This window comes from Octodon degus, unplaced genomic scaffold (assembly GCF_000260255.1).
Source record: "Octodon degus isolate 3935 unplaced genomic scaffold, OctDeg1.0 scaffold00014, whole genome shotgun sequence".
In the NCBI taxonomy this organism is placed as follows: domain Eukaryota; kingdom Metazoa; phylum Chordata; class Mammalia; order Rodentia; family Octodontidae; genus Octodon; species Octodon degus.
Genome location: NW_004524590.1, coordinates 22,018,278 through 22,037,279, shown reverse-complemented (window position 1 = coordinate 22,037,279; position 19,002 = coordinate 22,018,278). Strand labels below are relative to the sequence as shown.

The window sequence follows — 19,002 nt, the reverse complement described above, 5'->3', positions numbered from 1 at the left end:
TGTGAAAGCCTGAGAGAGTGTCTTCTCCCCATGTGACTCTCCTTAGGCCCACTCTATGTCATCGATCACTTTCCTCTTTGGCCCCATAATCTTCTTGACCAGAAAATTTGGGACACTACTGAGGCGTTTGCGTTTTTTTAAACAGCAGTGTCTCTTCCAAGAGTTGAGAAAGGAGATTTCTTGTTTAAATATGAATCTTTCTACTTATTTGTTAGGCACAAGTAAGATTTTCTTCTGTAAGGATTTTGGAAAACTCCTTAAGCATATTAGTTCCTCCTTTTATTTCAACTATTATTACTAAGAATCTCAAAATTGGGGTTGGGTAGGTAGTTCAGTGGTCTAAGCACCTGGCAAGTGCAAGGACCCAGGTTTGATCCCCCACACATGTTGTGCCGGGCCTTCCACACCGGCCACCAAAACCAGGCATGGTAGCACATGTCTGTTATTCCAGTGCTGGGGAGGCTGAGACAAGCGGATCACCACAAGTGCGAGCTGCATAGCAAGACTCTACCAAATACATAGATTTTTTTTAAAAAAAGAAAGAAATCTCAAAATTGATTGTATGCCTAAGTCAATAATATACTGAAAACTTTTTTAAAAAAAATTTTAGGGATGGGTCTACAGGGTGTTCAGGGTCTCACTGCTAGATCAGACTTGTAGTGATCTGCCCGTTTACAGCCTCCCAAGGGCTGGGATTACAGGTGCGTGCCACCATGCCCAGTCTGAATTGCCATCTCAGTGCACCCTGGGGGCAGGGCTGGCACGTCAGGCCTGGGGATCAAACCCCGGACCCATGCTCCTGCTTGCAGGCGCTTTCTAATCTGCTGAGCTATTTGGTTGGCCCTTGGAAACTCTTAAATGTCTTAACAGAAACATTAGATTCCTTTAAACTGTTGTGATGAATATAGGTTATATTATATAGTGATTGAATGTAATTCATTGTCCTGAATCTGTACTAGTTCCAGGATACTCAACTGGACATACATTTTTAAAGATAAGCCCCCACAATATGCATATTTTGTTGCATGGCATTTTCCTAAAATAAAATACAAATAGGAAAACATCTGTTTCATTCTTCATGAGATTTTTATACTGTTGTTTGGCTTTGAAGAGTTCAGTCTGTGGTGGTACAATGTAATTCCAGCACTCAGGAGGCTGAGGCAGGAGGATTGCTACACCTTCTAGGCCAGCTTGGACTACAAAATAAGCTCTAGACCAGTCTGAGCAACATAGTGAAATCCTATGTCAAAAAAATGGAAAAAAAAAATTTTTTTTTTTTTTTTTTTTTTTTTCAGTATCGGGGATTGAACTCAGAACCCTGTGCTTGCCAGGCAAGCATTTATTCTACTGAGCCATCTTCCCAGCCTTAAAAAAAAAAATTTTTTTAAGGGCTTACTGAAATAGCTGATATAAATGTTGGCTTCTTTAGCCCCCAAAACAGCATGAGTTAATTGAGCCGTAAGGGTAATTTAAGCATTAGTTTGTCGAATAAACTTTGACAGGATTCGTGTAAAAAGCATTACATTGTATTCCCTTACTTCAGCTTGTTAAACATCACTTAGAAATGGTCCTTTGGTTAAATACCAAGTCAGCTGTCATGTTTATAAAATTAGTACGTGGAAGTCACAGGCCTCCTTACTACTAGTTTCTTCAGAAGACATTTCTGTAATAATTTCATGCCAGCCTTCAAGTCTCAAGCCTCAGTTCCATAGTGTTTCCATATGGAATACATTTTGATTGTTTTATTTGGTGCTACTAGGGATTGAACTCAAGGACTTTGCACTGAGTTATACCCCTGTCCTTCTTTAATTTTTCATTTGGAAACTATTACTGCATTGTCCAGGCTGATACTTTAATATACTGAGTTCCTTGTTTTGTAAAACTCTTTTTGAATAAAGGCTTACCAGCCAGACATGGTGAAGACACTGTTCATACTTACTGTCTTCCTGCTTCGGCCTCCCAGAGTGGTGGGATTCCAGGCCTGTACCACCATGCCTGGCTTCTAGCTAGAAGGCTTTTATTTTTTGATCTTTGAGATGGGTTCTTACTATGTAGTTCTGGCTGGCCTTCAACTCAATATGTAGGGTAAGCTGGCTTTAAACTCACAGCAGTCCTCCTGCCTTAGCTTCCCAGAGTGCTGAGATTACAGGTGTACGCTGCCATTCCTGGATTTTTTCCATGTATGATTGTTTTTGTCTTTTGTTTTATGGGTTTTGTTTTGTTAAGACAGGGCCTCACTATGTAGTTCAGGCTGACCTGGAGCTCTTGTGCAGCCCAAAACAACCTCCAGTGGGCAGCAGTCCTCCTTTCTCAGCCTCCCAAGGGCTAGGATTACAATCATACACCACCACACCTGGGTTAAAGTTGTTGTTTAATGCAGTTCTCATAAAGTAGGACTGTTCTCTGACTTCACTGTTGTTTTGAAACAGATTTCCAAAGAGTCAGAGGACTTCATTGTGGAGCAGTATAAACGTCTTCGCCAGAGGGATGGTTCTGGGGTAGCCAAGTCTTCATGGAGGATTACAGTGCGACAGCTGGAGAGCATGATCCGTCTCTCTGAAGCGATGGCCCGCATGCATTGCTGTGATGAGGTAGGCTTACTTTGACATCGTGAGGAGAAAGAGAAAGTGAATTGTTGGTTCCTTGGCATGTTTTTAACTTTGATATAGGACATGCTTGACTAGTTGCAGATTTATTTTTTATGTAACTGAGATACAGGATACATGACTCAGGCTTGTCCCATTAAAAAGGTTGCTCAAGCATTGACTGAATGTAGTAGTTAGTAGCAGCAAGATAATGATGTTATAGATAACAAAGCATATACAGGTGAGTTGCTATTTATTTATTCAGGAAAAATGTATTTAGATGTAGTGTATTAGGCCTCTGGGCTGGAGATATGCATATGATGATATAATCCCTGACCCCAAAAAGAATTTTGCTCTGTATTCCTACATAGTGTACAATTATTTGGTGCAAGGGATTAAGCCCAGGACCCTGTATATACTAATCACATTCTACCTTTTTTCTTTCAAGTGTATTTTTTTAATAGTGCATGTTTTAATCCCTGGTTCCACCAAAAAAAATGGTGCGTGTTTGCAATACATTTATCTTGGGAGTTCATATGTGAACATAACACATTTGCATTCTTTTTTGTGCCCTCTCCTCTTCTGCTCTCCCCTTCTAATTTGAAAAGGCCCTATTTTCTTTCTTTCTTTCTTTTTTGTCAATTCTTTTTTTCATACTTTTTCCTTCCCTTCCCCTTTCATCTCTTGTTCCCATCCTGTTTGAAAAAGATCAGCCTATTTCCTACTATCTATCCTTTCCTGTGTTTTCTCTTTACTTATATTCTGAGTTTCTCTTGTAAGAAATATGCAATATTAAACTTATGTGTCATATGTTTCATTTGACATTATGGTCCCAAGTTGCATCCATTTACCTGCAGATGCCTCAAATTTATTGTTTGAGTCCTAAGCCCGCAGGAATGTATCAGTGAGTAGTGAGGTGTAAAGAAAGGATTGCGGAATGAAAAGTGGAAGGACCTTCCAGCTGTTTCTCCACATCTGCTTCAACCACAGTGCTTTTATGCTGGGAATGGTAGCATATGCCTGTAACCCCAGCACTTGGGAGGCGGAGGCAGGAGGATCACCATGAGTTCAAGACTATGGAAAGAGCTCAAGGCCAACCTGAATTAACAAAGTGAGGCTGTGTCTCCAAAAAAAAATCGAGGCAGCTTTTATGTAGTTTTAGGTGAGATATAAGATTTTGTGAAAGGAATTTGGGACTTTATTTATATGTATTATTGAGGTGTAGTTTGGGAAAATGTTCCACTTGGTGTTGTCTTTTTTTTTTTTTCAATGCCTTCTTGTATCTTCTCAGCCTTGGGTATAAAATTTGCCACATCCTAGAAAGTCCTTGTGTGTACTTTTTCAGCTTTAGCCCTCCTCCCCAGAAAGGGACCATTGTTGAGATTTCATCACTTTCATCTTATAGATTAAGCTTTTAGGTTTTGTGGGGTTTTCCCTTTTTAAAAAAAAAAAATTTTTTTTTTAAATCATTTATTTTTTTATTTGGTACTGAGTCTCACTATGCAGCTCGAACTCACAGTGATCCTCTTGTCTCAGCCTCCCCAGCGCTGGAATTACAAGGTTGCACCACCACACCCAGCAGGACATGAGGCCGGGCATGAAGTACTGGGATCAAACTCGACCGTGAGCTTGCCAGGCAGGCGATTAGACCACCGAGCTATCTCCCCAGCAGTTTTCCTATTTTTTGTTTAGTTTCTAAACTCTGATCTTCTGCCAGTTGTTTTGTCCTTTGTTTTTTGTAGTACTGGAGATTGAGCACTGAGCCTTTGCACCAAGCTACATCCTCAGCCTATTTTTTACTTTTGCTAAATTGAGACAGTCTCACTAAGTCGGACCAGGCTAAGCTCAAACTTGTAGTCCTTTGCCTCCGCCTCACAGAGCCCGCCTAGGGATATAGGCATGTACCACCAGGCCTGGAGTCCATCCCTTGGCCTGCTGTTATTTCTCTAGTACAATCCCTTCGACTTTCCTGTCATCTTTTTCTCATTTTTTGTCCCACCCCCACCCCCATATTCTACATTTGAAAGAAAACATGAGGTAGATGGGTGAATTTGGATGTTTTGAGTTTGGTTTTGTTTGGCTCGGCTTAGTTTGGTTCGGTTCGGTTCAGTTCAATTCAGTTTTGATTTGGTTTGGTTTAGTTTGATTGCGATAGAGTCTTGCTGTATAGTCCAGGCTGAGTTTGAATTCAAAATTCTTGTCTCAACCTCTCAAGTGCTGGAATTACAGGCTTGGTACCAGCATGTCCATTTCACACATGATATCTGATACTCTTGGGTCTGATTTATCTCAATTAATTTAATGATCTCCAGTTCTGTCTTAATGTTCCTGTGGATGACAAGAATTTTGTTCATTTGGCTGAACAATTCTCCATTTTATATATATACATTTTCTTTATCCATTCATTTATTGACTGGTACGTAACTGCCTCTATAGTTTAGCTATTGTGAGTTGCCCTGTAGTATTTTGTGCTGAATCAAATGGTACCTCTGTCTTAGTTTTTTGAGAAATTAGGCTGATTCCTCTAGTAACTACCTAATTTACATTCCCATCCATAGTGTAAAATAGTTTCTTCCGGCTGCCCTTGAACTTGCTCTGTAGCCAAGGCGGCCCTTAAATTTATGGTCCTCCTGCCTCAGCCTGCTGAGTGCTGGGATTATAAGCATGCATCACCATACCTGGCATTTTTTGTAGTCTTAATGATAGCTGTTCTGACTAGGGTGAGTCAATATACATTAGTCTTGATTTGCATTTCTATAATGGCTGTAGGGGACCTGCCCATTAGCTTAGTTAAGTGCCTGCTTAAAGAAAGCAGTGAGGCTCAGGATGCTGTGGTTGGATCCCCAGATCCTCAGGCCAAAGCAGACCTGCCTTAAAGGCATCCTAAGACCACCCAAAAAAGTAATAATAATAATCCTTCTATAATGGCTGTAGATACTGAATTTTATTTATTTATTTTTCTATTTTTAGGGAAGGGTCTACTGGGTTTCCAGGGTCTCACTAGTAGATCAGACTTGTAGTGATTTTCCTGTTTTCAGCCTCCCAAGTGCTGGGATTACAGGCCCATGCTACCACACCCAGTCTCAATTGCCCTCTCAGCAGGCCCCCTGGGCAGGGCCAGCATGGCAGGCCTGGGGATTGAACTCCCAGCCCCTGCGCCTACTTTCAGGCAATTTAATCTGCTGAGCTATTTGCCCGGCCCAATACTGAATGTTTATTTCATATACTCATTGGCTGTTTTTGTTTGAAAAGTATCTGTTGCATTGATTTACTAACTCCTTGATTGAACTATTTGCGGTTTTAGTAAATTTCTTGAGTTCTTTGTATGTTCTGGATATGAATCATCTGTTAGAAGAGTAACTGGCAAAGATTTTCTTCCATCTTGTATACTGTCTCTTCATTTTTATTCCTTTGCTATGCAGAAGCCTTTTAATTTGATATCTTATGTGTCGATTCTTATTGAACACATTCATGTTCTGCGGTATGTGTTAATGACCCCTTTAGAGCCAGATGGCTATAGTTAACATGGGTTTGCTTCTATATATCAATCTACATGTCTGTTTTGTGCCAGTAACATGATGTTTTTTTACGGTGGGGTTTTTTTTTTTTTTTTTTTTTTTAATGAATTTAGCACAGGGTCTCACTACGTAGATCTGACTCGTCATGATTCTCCTGTTTTCAGCCTCCCAAGTGCTGGGATTTCAAGTGTATGCCACCATACCCAGTCTCAATCACAGTCTCAGTGTGCCCCACAGGTGGGGCCAGCACTGCACACTGAGGATCGAACACTGGCCGCTACACTCTGCCGGAGCAGGCACTGTAGTCTGCTTGTTAGTGTGTTTTTGCAGTGTATTTTGAAACCCAGTACTGTGGTGCCTCCAGCCCTGTTCTTTTTGCTTATTGGATGACAAAGTAGTTTTACAGTAACTTACTTGATCTTGGTGTACAATAATTTAACAGACACCTCTGTGGGATGGATAGAAGATGAATAAGAAAGTTTCTGCCTTCCACTGCTGCTAATCTAGTGGGAATAAGACATGTATAGAGCATGTAAAAAATGAGAAAATATCCCAATAGAAAATACTTTACTAGGGCCGGGAGATGGCTCATTGGAATAAGCACTTCCCTGGCAAGCTCAAGGGCCTGAGTTCAATCCCCGGTTTCGCAAAAAAATTTTAAAAAAGGAAGAAAATACGCTAATAGAGCATCACAAAAAATACAGAGATAATTTTCCATGTCCCTGAAGAAGCAGAGTGATTTATGAAAATGCTAACATTTTATGTTAACCTAATCATTGGAGGGTGCGTAAAATTTCAATAGCAGAAAGACCTTGGGGAATACAGGTGGAAAGTTGAGTGAGAGTCGTATTTAGAGGAGTATATAAAATCTGGAGATACATGTTAAGGGAGAATTTTAAAATCATGTAACATCTATGCTTAAGTCTTTGAATAGGCAGCAAATTCACATGATAGGAAAATAAAGGCACATATATCATACACAAGTGTTTTGATAGATAGATAGATAGATAGATAGATAGATAGATAGATAGATAGAGATACGTATTTTTAGCTAAGCATGATCCTAGTTAAGCATGGTGGCACTTAGAAGGCTCAGGCAGAAGGATCACAAGTTTTAGCAGCCGCGGCTACTTAGTGAGGCTGAGACATTAAGTTTGTGTGTCACCTGCGAGGGTGGACATCTTTATGATGAGTGCACACCTGTAAACCTAACACTCAAGAGGCTGAGGCAGGAGGATTGCAGGTGTGCGACCAGTCTGGGCTACATAGCAAGTTCATGGCCAGCCTGGACCATCGAGATCCTGTCAAGAAAGAAAGGAGGGAGAAAAGGAAAAGGCAATTTGAACAGACTAAGATTATTCCACTAAAAAAAAAAAATCTCTGAAGACTTCAGAGAAAAGGTGTTGAGCACCTACCACCTTTTAACTTTCTCTTCAGAAATGATTCTTCGCTTACAGTTCACTATTCAGAGAAATGAACATGGCTGTATCTTTTAGTAGTAGAGAAATGCCTCCTAGGTCTTCAGAATTTTTTTTTAAAGCAAAGACTTTTGAAAAGTCTGATGGCTCCACCAATATCATTATCTTACCACTTAGCTTTTGCTTGACTCAGTAGTGTTCTGAACTTTGCTTTATAGAGTGTTTGTATAAAGTGTTGTCTCATTTGTGTGTGTAGCTTTATTTGTTCGATATGTCAAGAAGACCAATGCAACTGACTTACCTCATCATTACTGATTTAGGTCCAGCCAAAACACGTGAAGGAAGCTTTTCGGTTACTAAATAAGTCAATCATCCGTGTGGAAACACCTGATGTCAATCTAGACCAAGAAGAGGAGACGCAGATGGAAGTTGATGAGGGTCCAGAGGGTGTCAACGGTGAGACATCTGTTTAGGGACACATTTTGAGTTACAGATCGAAATTTTGTTTGGGTGTAAGATGATCCATGTGTATTTGGTGGTGGATAGGAAACCTATGTAGTAAAAGGGGCACTGTGGATGTCTATTAGACTGTTTATAAAAAAAATTATGCTTAAGACAAAATACACCAAAACAGTGGTAGCAGACTTGCATCCTTTGGCCTCCTACCTTGTATTACTGTTTGCTTATGAATTATAACATTTTTTCAATCATATAGAAATCATACTTCAGTCATATCAGGTAAATACCAGATTTAATTTTATATCTACTAGCACAAATGAAATATCATGAAACTTTATATCTCATATTTCCTACCAATTTGGTTGTTTTTACTAATAGAGTTTATAAGTTTGTTTCTGATTTACTTCTGATTTGTAAAATAATTAGATGCTGTGTTTAACTGTATGCTTATTCTGGAATGACTATTAAGTATAAGCAGGGCACTTGTAAATGGCTGGTGAGGAAATTTTGCAGGTACGAAGATTTAGGTGGTTAATGTTTCACTTAGGTCATGCTGACAGTCCTGCCCCTGTGAATGGAATCAATGGCTACAGTGAGGACATAAATAAAGATGCTGTTTCCAAAGCCTCCTTTAGGCTGGGCTTCTCTGAGTACTGCCGAATCTCTAACCTCATTGTGCTTCACCTCAGAAAAATGGAAGAAGGTGAGAACACTACCTAACTCTTTAGTTGTTGCGTAAGCTGCTGTTAAGCTGTGTGGCACCGTGTCAAGGAGATGAGAAATCCTTACACAGTCTCTGTAGCAAAAGCAGTTTATGGAGTATCTGCTTAATTTGCCGGCCTGAACATTTCCCCACAAGTTCATTGTCAGGTAAAGGGATATGGATTGTTCTTAACATCCTGGGGCCTAGTAAATAATTTTGAAGTGGAATGTATGATCTCATATGGCAGGGCATGGTGTTCATGCCTATAATACCAGCAATTGGGAGGCTGAGGCAGGAGGATTACTTTGAGTTTGAAGCCATCCTGGGCTACACAGTGAATTAAATTCAAGGCCAGTCTGAATTTAGCGAGACGCCGTATCCACAAAAAAGGTCAAAACTTGGGTGTTAACGTATAAAGAAATACACACAAATGTTTTCTACAAATGTTAGATGTAAATTACTACTTTCATTGACTATTCAAAATAGATGGATTCCCAGTGTATTACTGTTTCATTGGCAAATTGAGCCTAAGTTATTGCTGATTAAAAATGAATTGAGGGGACCGGGGAGATGGCTCAGTGGAATAAGCGCTTCCCTGGCAAGTACAAGGGCCTGAGTTCGATCCCCAGTTCCGCCAAAAATAAAAAAATAAAAATAAAAATGAATTGAAACACTCATCTGCCCATCAGGAAAGTGTGTTATCCGGGCAGTGGAACATTTCTTACCCTTGCCTGCTTTACCATGCAATTCAGGGTTTTATCATCCTACAGTCAGTTACAAGGCTAGAAGAGAAATGGTGATATGAAAGAGTGAAAATTAAGCTTCTGATTAGTTAAGCATCAGGTCAAAGATAATTCTGCTAGCTTCTGCACATACATTATGTCATCCTCTCCTTCATACAGCTAAGTTTTTGTTGCAGTGGAGAGTGTTTATTTGGTTTTGGATTTTTCAGACAGGATCTTCTGTATAGCCCAAGCTGACCTTGAACTTGTGGCAGTCCTCCAGCCTCAGCCTCCCAAATGCTTGGATTTCAGCCAGGTGGCACCACATCCATCTTGTTTTGTCTTTGGTGTTTATTGTTGTTTTGTGATGCTGGGGATTGAATCCAGGGCCTTTGGACTAAACTACATCCCCAGCTTTTTTAAAAAATTATTTTAGGGCTGGCAAGATAGCTCAGTGGACTAAGCGCAGGGGCCAAGTTTGATCCTTGATATGTCATGCCAGCCGCTGCACTCAGGCTGAAGCAGGTAACAGAGTCCAGGTGTGGTGACGCACGCCTGTAATCCCAGCCCTGGAGAGGCTGAAAACGAGGATCACTACAAGTCCGAGCTGCATGGTGAGACCCTATACCAGATACATTTAAAAAAGAAAGCCCTATTGTTTTGAGACAGTCACTTCCCAGGCTGGGCTTACTTTCACCTAGAAAATGCATTCCACAGGAATTTCTAGTGGGCCTTACTGCCTTACCCAGTAAAGTAAGTTATTCTCAGTCTTCAAGTAAGTAGCTGTGCTCTGGCACAGGGAACACAGCTCCCAACCCCAAAGCCACTTGCCCAAGAACATTTGACAACTACAGAAATTTCAATCAGCCATAATAAAACTTGTCAAAGACATTATTATTAACTGATACTTAAACTGAAAATTTCAAATTTAAACACTGTGTGTGTGTGTGTGTGTGTGTGTGTGGGCTGGTTGGCTGGGGATTGAATGCAGGGCTTATGAATGCTAAGTGCGCACCCTGCCACTATTTCTGTGATAGCTATGTTATCCAGGTTCCAACCCTTTTTGTGAGTTCTACTTTAAACTTTATAAAGCAGCAGTTAATGAATAGACCTTGCAAGAATAAATTGGTAAGTTTTAATTTTGCATGACTGAATTCCACTGAGTCACTACTCCATTCCATAAAGTCTTCCCTATTTAAAGAGGAGAAGGTGCATTTTGCCTGTGGTGCTCCCTCCTAATGGGTGTGTTCAGTTGCTGCTGGTGAGCGTTCTCCCAGGCGATGGAGGGCAGGTCAGGGAAGAACCTCATGTGGTGCTCTGAAATCTTAATGACTTAAGAAACTTTTTTTTTATTATAATCATGATTTTAGTGGGTTTGCTCCAGTTCTGGGTAGAGCAAGGCCTACTTTAAAGTGAGTGCTAAGACAGGTTATTTTGGGCTTGGGTATATTTACTTCCCGACAGGTTGTTGATTATCTCATGGTGCACGTTCTCTTGTGAGTGTAAACCTCAAGAACTGGCGGTGTGCTGTGCTAGAAAATAATTTCTTTTAAAAAAAAAAATAATTTTAGAAGATAATTCTTTAACTATATTTTGTGTTACAGAGGAGGATGAGTCAGCATTAAAGAGGAGTGAACTTGTTAACTGGTACCTGAAGGAAATTGAATCAGAAATAGACTCAGAAGAGGAACTTATAAATAAAAAGAGAATGATAGAGAAAGTCATTCACCGCCTCACACACTACGTATGTACATCACTGCAGTACCAGTGAGGGGAGGGGTGGTATCGTTTGTGTGTGGGTTCATTAGTAGAATTTTTTTTTCTTCCATGAAATCAGTTTATTGTAAATGATGAACAAGAACAAGGAAATGTGTTCATGTATTTATTTAAATGGCTGAGGTATGGTCAGAATTGTGAGTTAGAATTAGTGGCAAATAAATGACTACTTCTTTTAATTTAACAAAAAAAAAAAGACCAGGGAGATAGCTTAGTAGAATAAGTGCTTGCCTGGTAAGTGCAAGGGCCTGAGTTCAATCCCCGGTTCTGCAAATAAAACAAAATAAAATAATAATTTAGGTTAAATATGGAAAAGTAGCTTTGACTTTTTTGAGTGCTAACTTTCTATCTTGTGTCCCTATCAGCCATGTGTGCCTTTGACCTTTTCTTTTAATTTCTTTTTTATCTTACTTAGAAAAACCCCAGCTTTAGTTAAATTTAATTCCCATCTGTCCAAGCTCCATACAGCTAGCTGTAAGTATCTCAAGAGAAGCATACAATCAGGGACCTGGTTTTCTTTAAATTCATGGCCACAGATCCCAGGGGAATAGTTTTTTGTTTGTTTGGGTTTTTTTTAATCAGTTTCGTAGTAATGCTGCACTATGATTATTCTCCCTACTGTCAGTTCATTCTCATATTTTGTGTTTTCCTTTTCTGCTCCCCTGCCCCCCATCATCTAGGCCAGTTTGGAACTTGCTGTGTAGCCCAGGCTGGCCTTGAATGTGGTCCTCTTACTTCAGGTTCCTGAGTGCTGGGATTATACTTGCAGCTGTCACATCTCCTGTAAACTCCAGTTGTGTATTATAGCCAATTGTGTATTGATGAATAAGCCTCTTGCTTATTATGTTCAAAAAGTTACTCCTCCACCCCTAACATGAGAGGCCAAACACCTTGGAATTACCCCCAGTTTCTTTTCTTTTTACTGCCTTGACCAACCCACCCAAGCCACCATACCTGAACTCCCTCAGCAGCCTTGCCCCCTTGTACTGACTGTGCAGAGCCAGTCAGTTCTTCGGAGAACATAACTTTTTTTTTTAGAATGTAACTTTTTTTTATCCTTTTGCCTATGCCTTTCTCACATTTAAAGTGTAGCTTCCTTACCATGTTATACAAAATCCTAGACAGTCTAGCCCAGTGATGGCGAGCCTTTTGGATCTTTCAGTGATAACAAACGCTGGCTTCGGCACATGTGCCATAGGTTCCCCACCCCTGTCTCTTTCGTCCACCTCCTTCCATAGTACTCTTGCTTGTTCTGTCCCAATGGGACTGACCTTGTCCCTGTTCCTGAGGCACGCCTTTGCGCTTGTCCTTTGTCTCCTCAAGACACCCTCCTCTGTTCTGCTTACGTGTTACCTTTCCAAAGACCCTTTCCTTGCCTAATGTTGAAATAGGCGTCTGCACCGGCTGCCACCCAGATTTGTGGTCTTCATGGTGTGTATTTTGCTTGGCAGTGTATTCTTTATTTAGGTGTTTCATTTGTCTCTGCAGAATATAAGTTCCATTCTAGGAGGGCAGGGATGGCTGTATTCCCAGGGCCTGTAGTAGTGCCTGGCACAGTGGGGGTCAAATAGTTGTTGAATGACGGGGGTTTTCCTGCTCAGAAGGCAGAGCCAGCCATTCCGGTTCACTCTCCACTACTCACTGTACTGAAAATATTACTTCTGTGTCAGGGCTATGTCATCTGAAAAAGGGTTTACCTGTGGGTCAGGTGGACCTATCATTGCAAGTACGAGTACCAGGGCTGAGAATTGAAGTGGATGTGCACCACGTTGTCTTTGCATAGGCCAGTTCCTCTCTCCCTAGCACCAGTTGGGATCCATGATAATTTTCTTGGAAAATTATCCAAGAAATCTACATCAGGACTGTGGAACAAACACGTCATGAAGCTAATTAATGTAAACTAAACTTTGGCTCATTGCCTGACTTTATTTGTATCACAAGACAACAGTGACTAGTTCCTCTTTTTTTTTTTTTTTTGCGGAACAGGGGATTGAACTCAGGCCCTTGCACTTGCTGGGGAAGTGCTTATTCCACTGAGCCATCTCCCCGGCCCCTACTAGTTCCTCTTGATGGCGTCAGTGTTCCGACTGTGGGGCTCTGCCAAACTGGATTCTGATGCTTATAGAGTTAAGACTGTGTGGTATATAAAAGAGTGCACTGGCCAGTAATTATAATTAACAAGTAATATTAAATGAACTTAAACACTCAAAATATGAGAGAACTTTGCACAATTACACTATCTTAAAATTCAAGCATTGCTTCCTTTTCGAGTTCATTTATAAGCATTTGATGTCATGTGCCAGTAAAAATCATAGTATTTGTTGAATATATGTAAGTTTCTTAATTTTTTAAGTATGTTTATGGTATGCAGCATCTTAAATGAGAAGAGTTTAGCAGAAAAGTAGTGATTTTAAGGTATAAATCTTTGTCCTGGGAGTTTTGCATGGAGAAATGCGTGCTGCAGACATTCAGATGGGGCCAAGAACACTGCTGGAGACCTGAGGGACAAATCTTTCTGTTTCACAGGACCACGTTCTCATTGAACTCACCCAGGCTGGGCTGAAAGGCTCCACAGAGGGAAGTGAGAGCTATGAAGAAGATCCGTACCTGGTAGTTAACCCTAACTACCTGCTCGAAGACTGAGACGTGGAAAGTAACGGACAAGAGTCGATGAACTGAGGAAAAGGATCTTCCAGCCTGGAGTCCGGGTATGGCTCTGCCAGAGAGAAGAATGCATTTGTTTTGTTTTTAATTACTATTTCTTTTATTCATCAAAATAAAGTAATTTGTTCTGAAGTCTATTGGATTTATTTTTCTTTTACTCTGATTATTGTGTGGGATGGGGGTGGAGGATTGTTCGTTTTTGAGATGGGGTCTCGATAAGAAGTCTGGGCTGGCATTGAACTCACTGTGATCCTCCTGCCTTGGCCTCTGTATTACTAGAATTACAAATATGCACCAGCACTTGTGCCCAGCTATGTTCTTTTGGTTAATGATATAAAGATTTAAAAATAAAGAATGTAGATTTAACAAAGGATAGTGTATATTGGATGACAATTAACAACCAAATGAAAAGATGGGGAAAATTTAGCAGTACTGGAAATTGAACCCATGATCTTTGCCTTGGTCTGCATCCCCAACCTTCCCCCCACCTGTCGGGGGAGGGGGCACACAGTCTCAGTAAGTTGCCCAGGCTGGGATGGAAGTTGTGAGCCTCTTGTCTCAGCTTCTCACAATGCTGAAATTCTAGGCATGCACCACCACACCAGCTGGAGAATGTATTTTCTGTATTGTTTTAATATGTGATCTACAAACTGGGGTGTTTTTATGATACGAGAAATTGGATAAAAAAAATTTCAATAGCTACTGGGCACCGGGTCAGGTGGCTATAGACTCAGCTGCTCAGGAGACTGAAGCAGAAGCCCTTGAGCCCAGGTGTTGAAGGAAGACAGATGGCAAGTCTCAAAAAAAGTGAAGAATTTCACCTCTAAACAGAAATAAGGGAAAAAATGCTAAGAGATAATACTTAAATTCCAGGCTTGGCACATGCATGTAATCCTAGAACTTGGAGGCTGAGGCAGAGGAGTGTGAATTCAAGAACAGCCTGGGCTACATAGGAAAACCCTGTCTCAAGAAAAGACCAATATAGGAAATATATACACATGATATAATTGAATGTTATGCACATACTTGTTTGCATTTTTATGTATCACTGAGTTGCATTGTTCTAAATATGTCACATTTAATACCCACAACCTGTCACTAACAATTCTTTGTACAGGCGAAGAAATAGGCACAGAGAAGTTATTTCCCCCGTTTTAACCCTGGCATTCTGACTGCTAAATAACCATTATGTTTTATGGAGGAAAAAAAAAAAACTGGAAAAATCAATGTTTTTGTAAGTGTTTAAGGAAAAGGAGTGGACAGCACTTTGCAAGGTTTTAAGGATGTTTCTATGTTGCTTGAATGTGTTCATCATTACTTGTCTCATAGTTCAGGTTAGCTTTAAATTCACTGTAATCCAAACAGGCCTTGAATTCACACTGATTCTCCTGCTTCAGCCTCCCAAGCCGTGGATTGCAGGCATGCACCACCATGCCCAGTTTATTCACTCGCGTATTTTCAAAAGAGCAGGTTAGTAAAGGACTCATTTTTGCTTTATTATTTCAGGATATTTAAAGTAGTATGAGAAAAAGTGAAATTGTTTTTCAAATTGGTGCCAGTTTTAAGATTTTTGTTATTCTCTCTTATAGCCCTTATCTTTTAAAATATTACATTGGTAAGCCATGTAATGATTACAAATCATAGATAACCCAGTTAAACATTATTAATAATCGCTTAGTACTTTACAACCTCAGCTATAGTTATAAAGTCAGGATTCCCTCCAGCCAGCTCCTGAAAGCTTGAAAATGGAGCCATCGTGGAAGGTGGTCCTGCTGATTCTCCTGAGTGTTCCCTGCTGGGCGTCAGACTGGAAATCAGATAAAAATTTCCTGTCAGCGGCTGGCCCTCTAACTCAGGGCTTACTGCACGACCTTAGCCACCTCCTGCGAAACCAGAGTTCTCAGTTTGTAGCTGGGAACCAGGACGTGTATACTTGCCACCAGCCACTACCCTCTTTCCTGCCTGAGTACTTTTGGAGCCTCCATACCAGCAAGGTCACCTACTATAAGGTGTACCTGTCGTGGGCACAGCTGCTCCCTGCAGGAAGCTCCGGGAGCCCAGATGGGCAGACGCTGCGGTGCTACCGGCGCCTCCTGGAGGCCCTCAGGACCGCGCGGCTGCAGCCCATGGTCATCCTGCACCACCAGGCTGCGCCCACAAGTGCTCTCCAGAGCGCCGAGGTCTTTGCCGACCTCTTTGCAGACTATGCCACCTTCGCCTTTCACTCCTTCGGGGACCTCGTTGGGATCTGGTTCACCTTTAGTGACTTGGAGGAGGCGATAATGGGGCTTCCCAACAAGGAATCCAGAGCTTCACGTCTCCAAACCCTCACTAATGCCCACAGAAAAGTCTACGAGATATACCGAGCAAAGTATGCTTCTCAGGGTGAGTACATTGCCCCTGTGACTGACCACTGTCTGCTGTTGCACCTCCTGCCCCTCTGCTGTGGACTAAAAGCCAGCGGACCCTGGAAGGGGCAGCTTGTGTTGCACAATACCCAGAACCTTATTTCCTTTTAAAATGACGTTAACCCCCAGCCCCCTGAATGTCCTTCCTTTCCCATGAGCCCAGCCTTCCCAAGGCTCCAAGGTGTCTCATGTTTCTCCTAGACCCTCCATGGTCTTAAGACCAGTTCTACACTGACTGGAGGAGGCGGGGGGCAGGGAAATGCAGGATAAAATAATGGCGTACAGGTACATTTTCCCCCATTGATAGAGATTGAACCCAGGACCTCAGCTCGTACTCCACCACTGAGCTACAGCCTTAACCCTGAGAAGACTGTGATTTTAATTATTCGTATTCCTGTTTCATGTTAAAGTTCTAATTCAGTAGGTGTAGGCAGAACTAAGATATTTGTCATTTTAATAAATTTCCTAAGTGAACATTAGGTATAGCAAATTTGTTTTGGAGACACGGTCTTACGGGTGTAGTTTAGGCTGACCTTGAAGTCACTGTTTACCACAGGCTGGCCTCGAACTTGCAGAGGTCCTCCTGCCTCAGCAAGTCCTGGGATTACAGGCCTGTACCACCATGCCTGACAGGTATAGCAGTTTTAAGAACCTGTTTTGAACTATATATGCTTTCTTATTTTTAGTATGTGCTATATATAAATGCCATTTTTTCTCCCTGTATTTAGGACAGGGTCTACAGATCAGACTTACAGTGATTCTCCTGTTTTCAGCTTCCCAATGGCTGGGATTACAGGCACGCCACTACACCCAGTCTCAATCACTGCCTTAACGTGCCCCTGGGGCAGGGCCAGCATGGCACACCAGGGATCAAACCCGAGCTACTGCGCTCTGCCGAAGCTGGGGCTTTAGCCTGCTGAGCTATAAGGCCAGCCCTAGCAATATTAATATATTCATACTTGGGGGCCAGGGAGATAGAAGACTAAGTACTTGCCTGGTAATTGCAGGGTCCTGCGTTCAATCCCTGGTACTGCAATAAATAAATAAATAAATATTCATACTTTTACTCTTTCAACAACATTTTATGAGGATATAGTATTAAACATTTTTTGATGAGAGGACTGAGACTCAAACCCAGAGCTTGACACATGCTAGGCAAGTGCTGAAAGCCACATCCTAAGCCCTTAAAATTTTGAAAATGTGATTTTCAGTGGCCTTACAAGTTCCCATCATATGAATAGTTCATAAAGTTTAATTATTTCCCTCTTTTTTTTTCATTGTTTCTGTTTTTGCAGTGCTAGCGATCAAACCTAGGGCCTCATGCATGCAAAGCAAGCCGCCTACTACTAAACTACACCTCGAGCTTTTCATATATATATAAATTCCAGGGCTGGTGAGATGGCTGTGTTCTAAAGTACCTACTTAGAACAAGCTTAGCACAACACAGGGACCGCGGTTCGATCCCCCAGCACCACATGCCAGCCAGCCCCACCCCCTGGTGGGCTGAGCTGGCCACACACACACACACACATATTCCAATTTTCACTACTAGCAGTTATGTTACAGTGAACCTTCCTCTATGTCAGTTCTTGGTGAGGCTGGGGAGCTAGCTCAGAGGCATTAGCACCTACCTGGCAAGCACTAGGACCCGAGTTTGATCCCCGGACATGGTGGCACATGCCAGTAATCCCAGCACTTAGGAGGCTGAGACAGGAGTATCACTGTGAAATGGAGACCAGCCTGGGGGCTACAAAATGAGCACAAGTTCAGTCCAAACTGCATAGCGAGACCCTGTCTGGAAAAAAAAAATCTTGGAAACCTTCTGATAGATCCCTTTCTATAGACTTCTTGGAATTGAAACTTGTGATTGAGAAGATCTGCATTCTTCTGATTCCATTTTACCAGTTTTAAACGATATAATTTTATCAGCCAAGTGTGGTAAGTGCACACCTGTAACCCTGGCTCTTAGAAGGCTGACACAGGAAGATCGCCACAAGTTTGAGGCTAGTCTGGGCTTCATAGTGAGTTTAAGGCTAGCCTGAACCACATAGCAAAGCCTTGTCTCAAAAAAACAAGAATAACAAGAGATAAAACTGGCCTCGAGCTCACTTTGCAGCCCAGGATAGTCTTACTCACAAGGACTTTCCTGCCTCAGCCTCCCGAGTGCTGGGATTACAGGTGTGTACCATCATGACTGGCTCTTGCTCTATTCTCGAATTTAACCTGAATTGTTCCTGTAGTAAAAAATCTTTTCACTCAATGAAATTTTTTATAAAGAAAAGTTCTTTTTTGTAGTATGATCAAACTTATCCATCTTTTCTTTTGGTTGCTTTTATGTGATTGATTTTTTTGGTTTTGGTTTTTGTGGTGCTGGGGATCAGATACAGGGACCTGGCCCCTGCTAAGCACATGCTGAGCCCCCCAGCTACACCCCCAGCCCATCTGAAGTATTTTTTATTGTATTTTAGGGAAGGGTCTACAGGGTGTTCAGGGTCTCACTACTAGATCGGACTCATAGTGAGCCACCTGTTTACAGCCTCCCAAGAGCCGGGATTACAGGCGTGCGCCACTACGCCCAGTCTCAATTGCCAGCTCAGCATACCCCAGGGTAAGGCCAGCACGGCAGGCCCAGGAATTGAACCCCCAGCCCCTGCACCTGCTAGGCACTTTAATCCACTGGGCTGGCCCTCTGATAGTATTTTTCAATGGGGCTATACTTTTTGCTTTTTAATTTTTTTTTAAATTTTTT

The 19,002-nt window shown here is 41.6% G+C and overlaps 2 protein-coding genes across 2 annotated transcripts in view; both read left to right on the top strand.

Annotated features, from left to right (window-relative positions):
• The window catches only part of Mcm6 (minichromosome maintenance complex component 6), a 42,233-nt gene extending 28,288 nt beyond the window's left edge, over window positions 1–13,945 (top strand). Inside the window, exons 13-17 of the mRNA XM_023709690.1 lie at window positions 2,430–2,591; window positions 7,842–7,977; window positions 8,528–8,683; window positions 11,010–11,149; window positions 13,708–13,945. Coding sequence (XP_023565458.1) covers window positions 2,430–2,591; window positions 7,842–7,977; window positions 8,528–8,683; window positions 11,010–11,149; window positions 13,708–13,824 — 711 coding nt within the window. The 3' untranslated portion in view covers window positions 13,825–13,945. The remainder of the gene's footprint in view (window positions 1–2,429; window positions 2,592–7,841; window positions 7,978–8,527; window positions 8,684–11,009; window positions 11,150–13,707) is intronic.
• Window positions 13,946–15,590: 1,645 nt separating this feature from the next.
• Lct (lactase) overlaps window positions 15,591–19,002 on the top strand; it is a 45,654-nt gene continuing 42,242 nt past the window's right edge. The window contains exon 1 of the mRNA XM_004626413.2: window positions 15,591–16,230. Coding sequence (XP_004626470.1) covers window positions 15,591–16,230 — 640 coding nt within the window. The remainder of the gene's footprint in view (window positions 16,231–19,002) is intronic.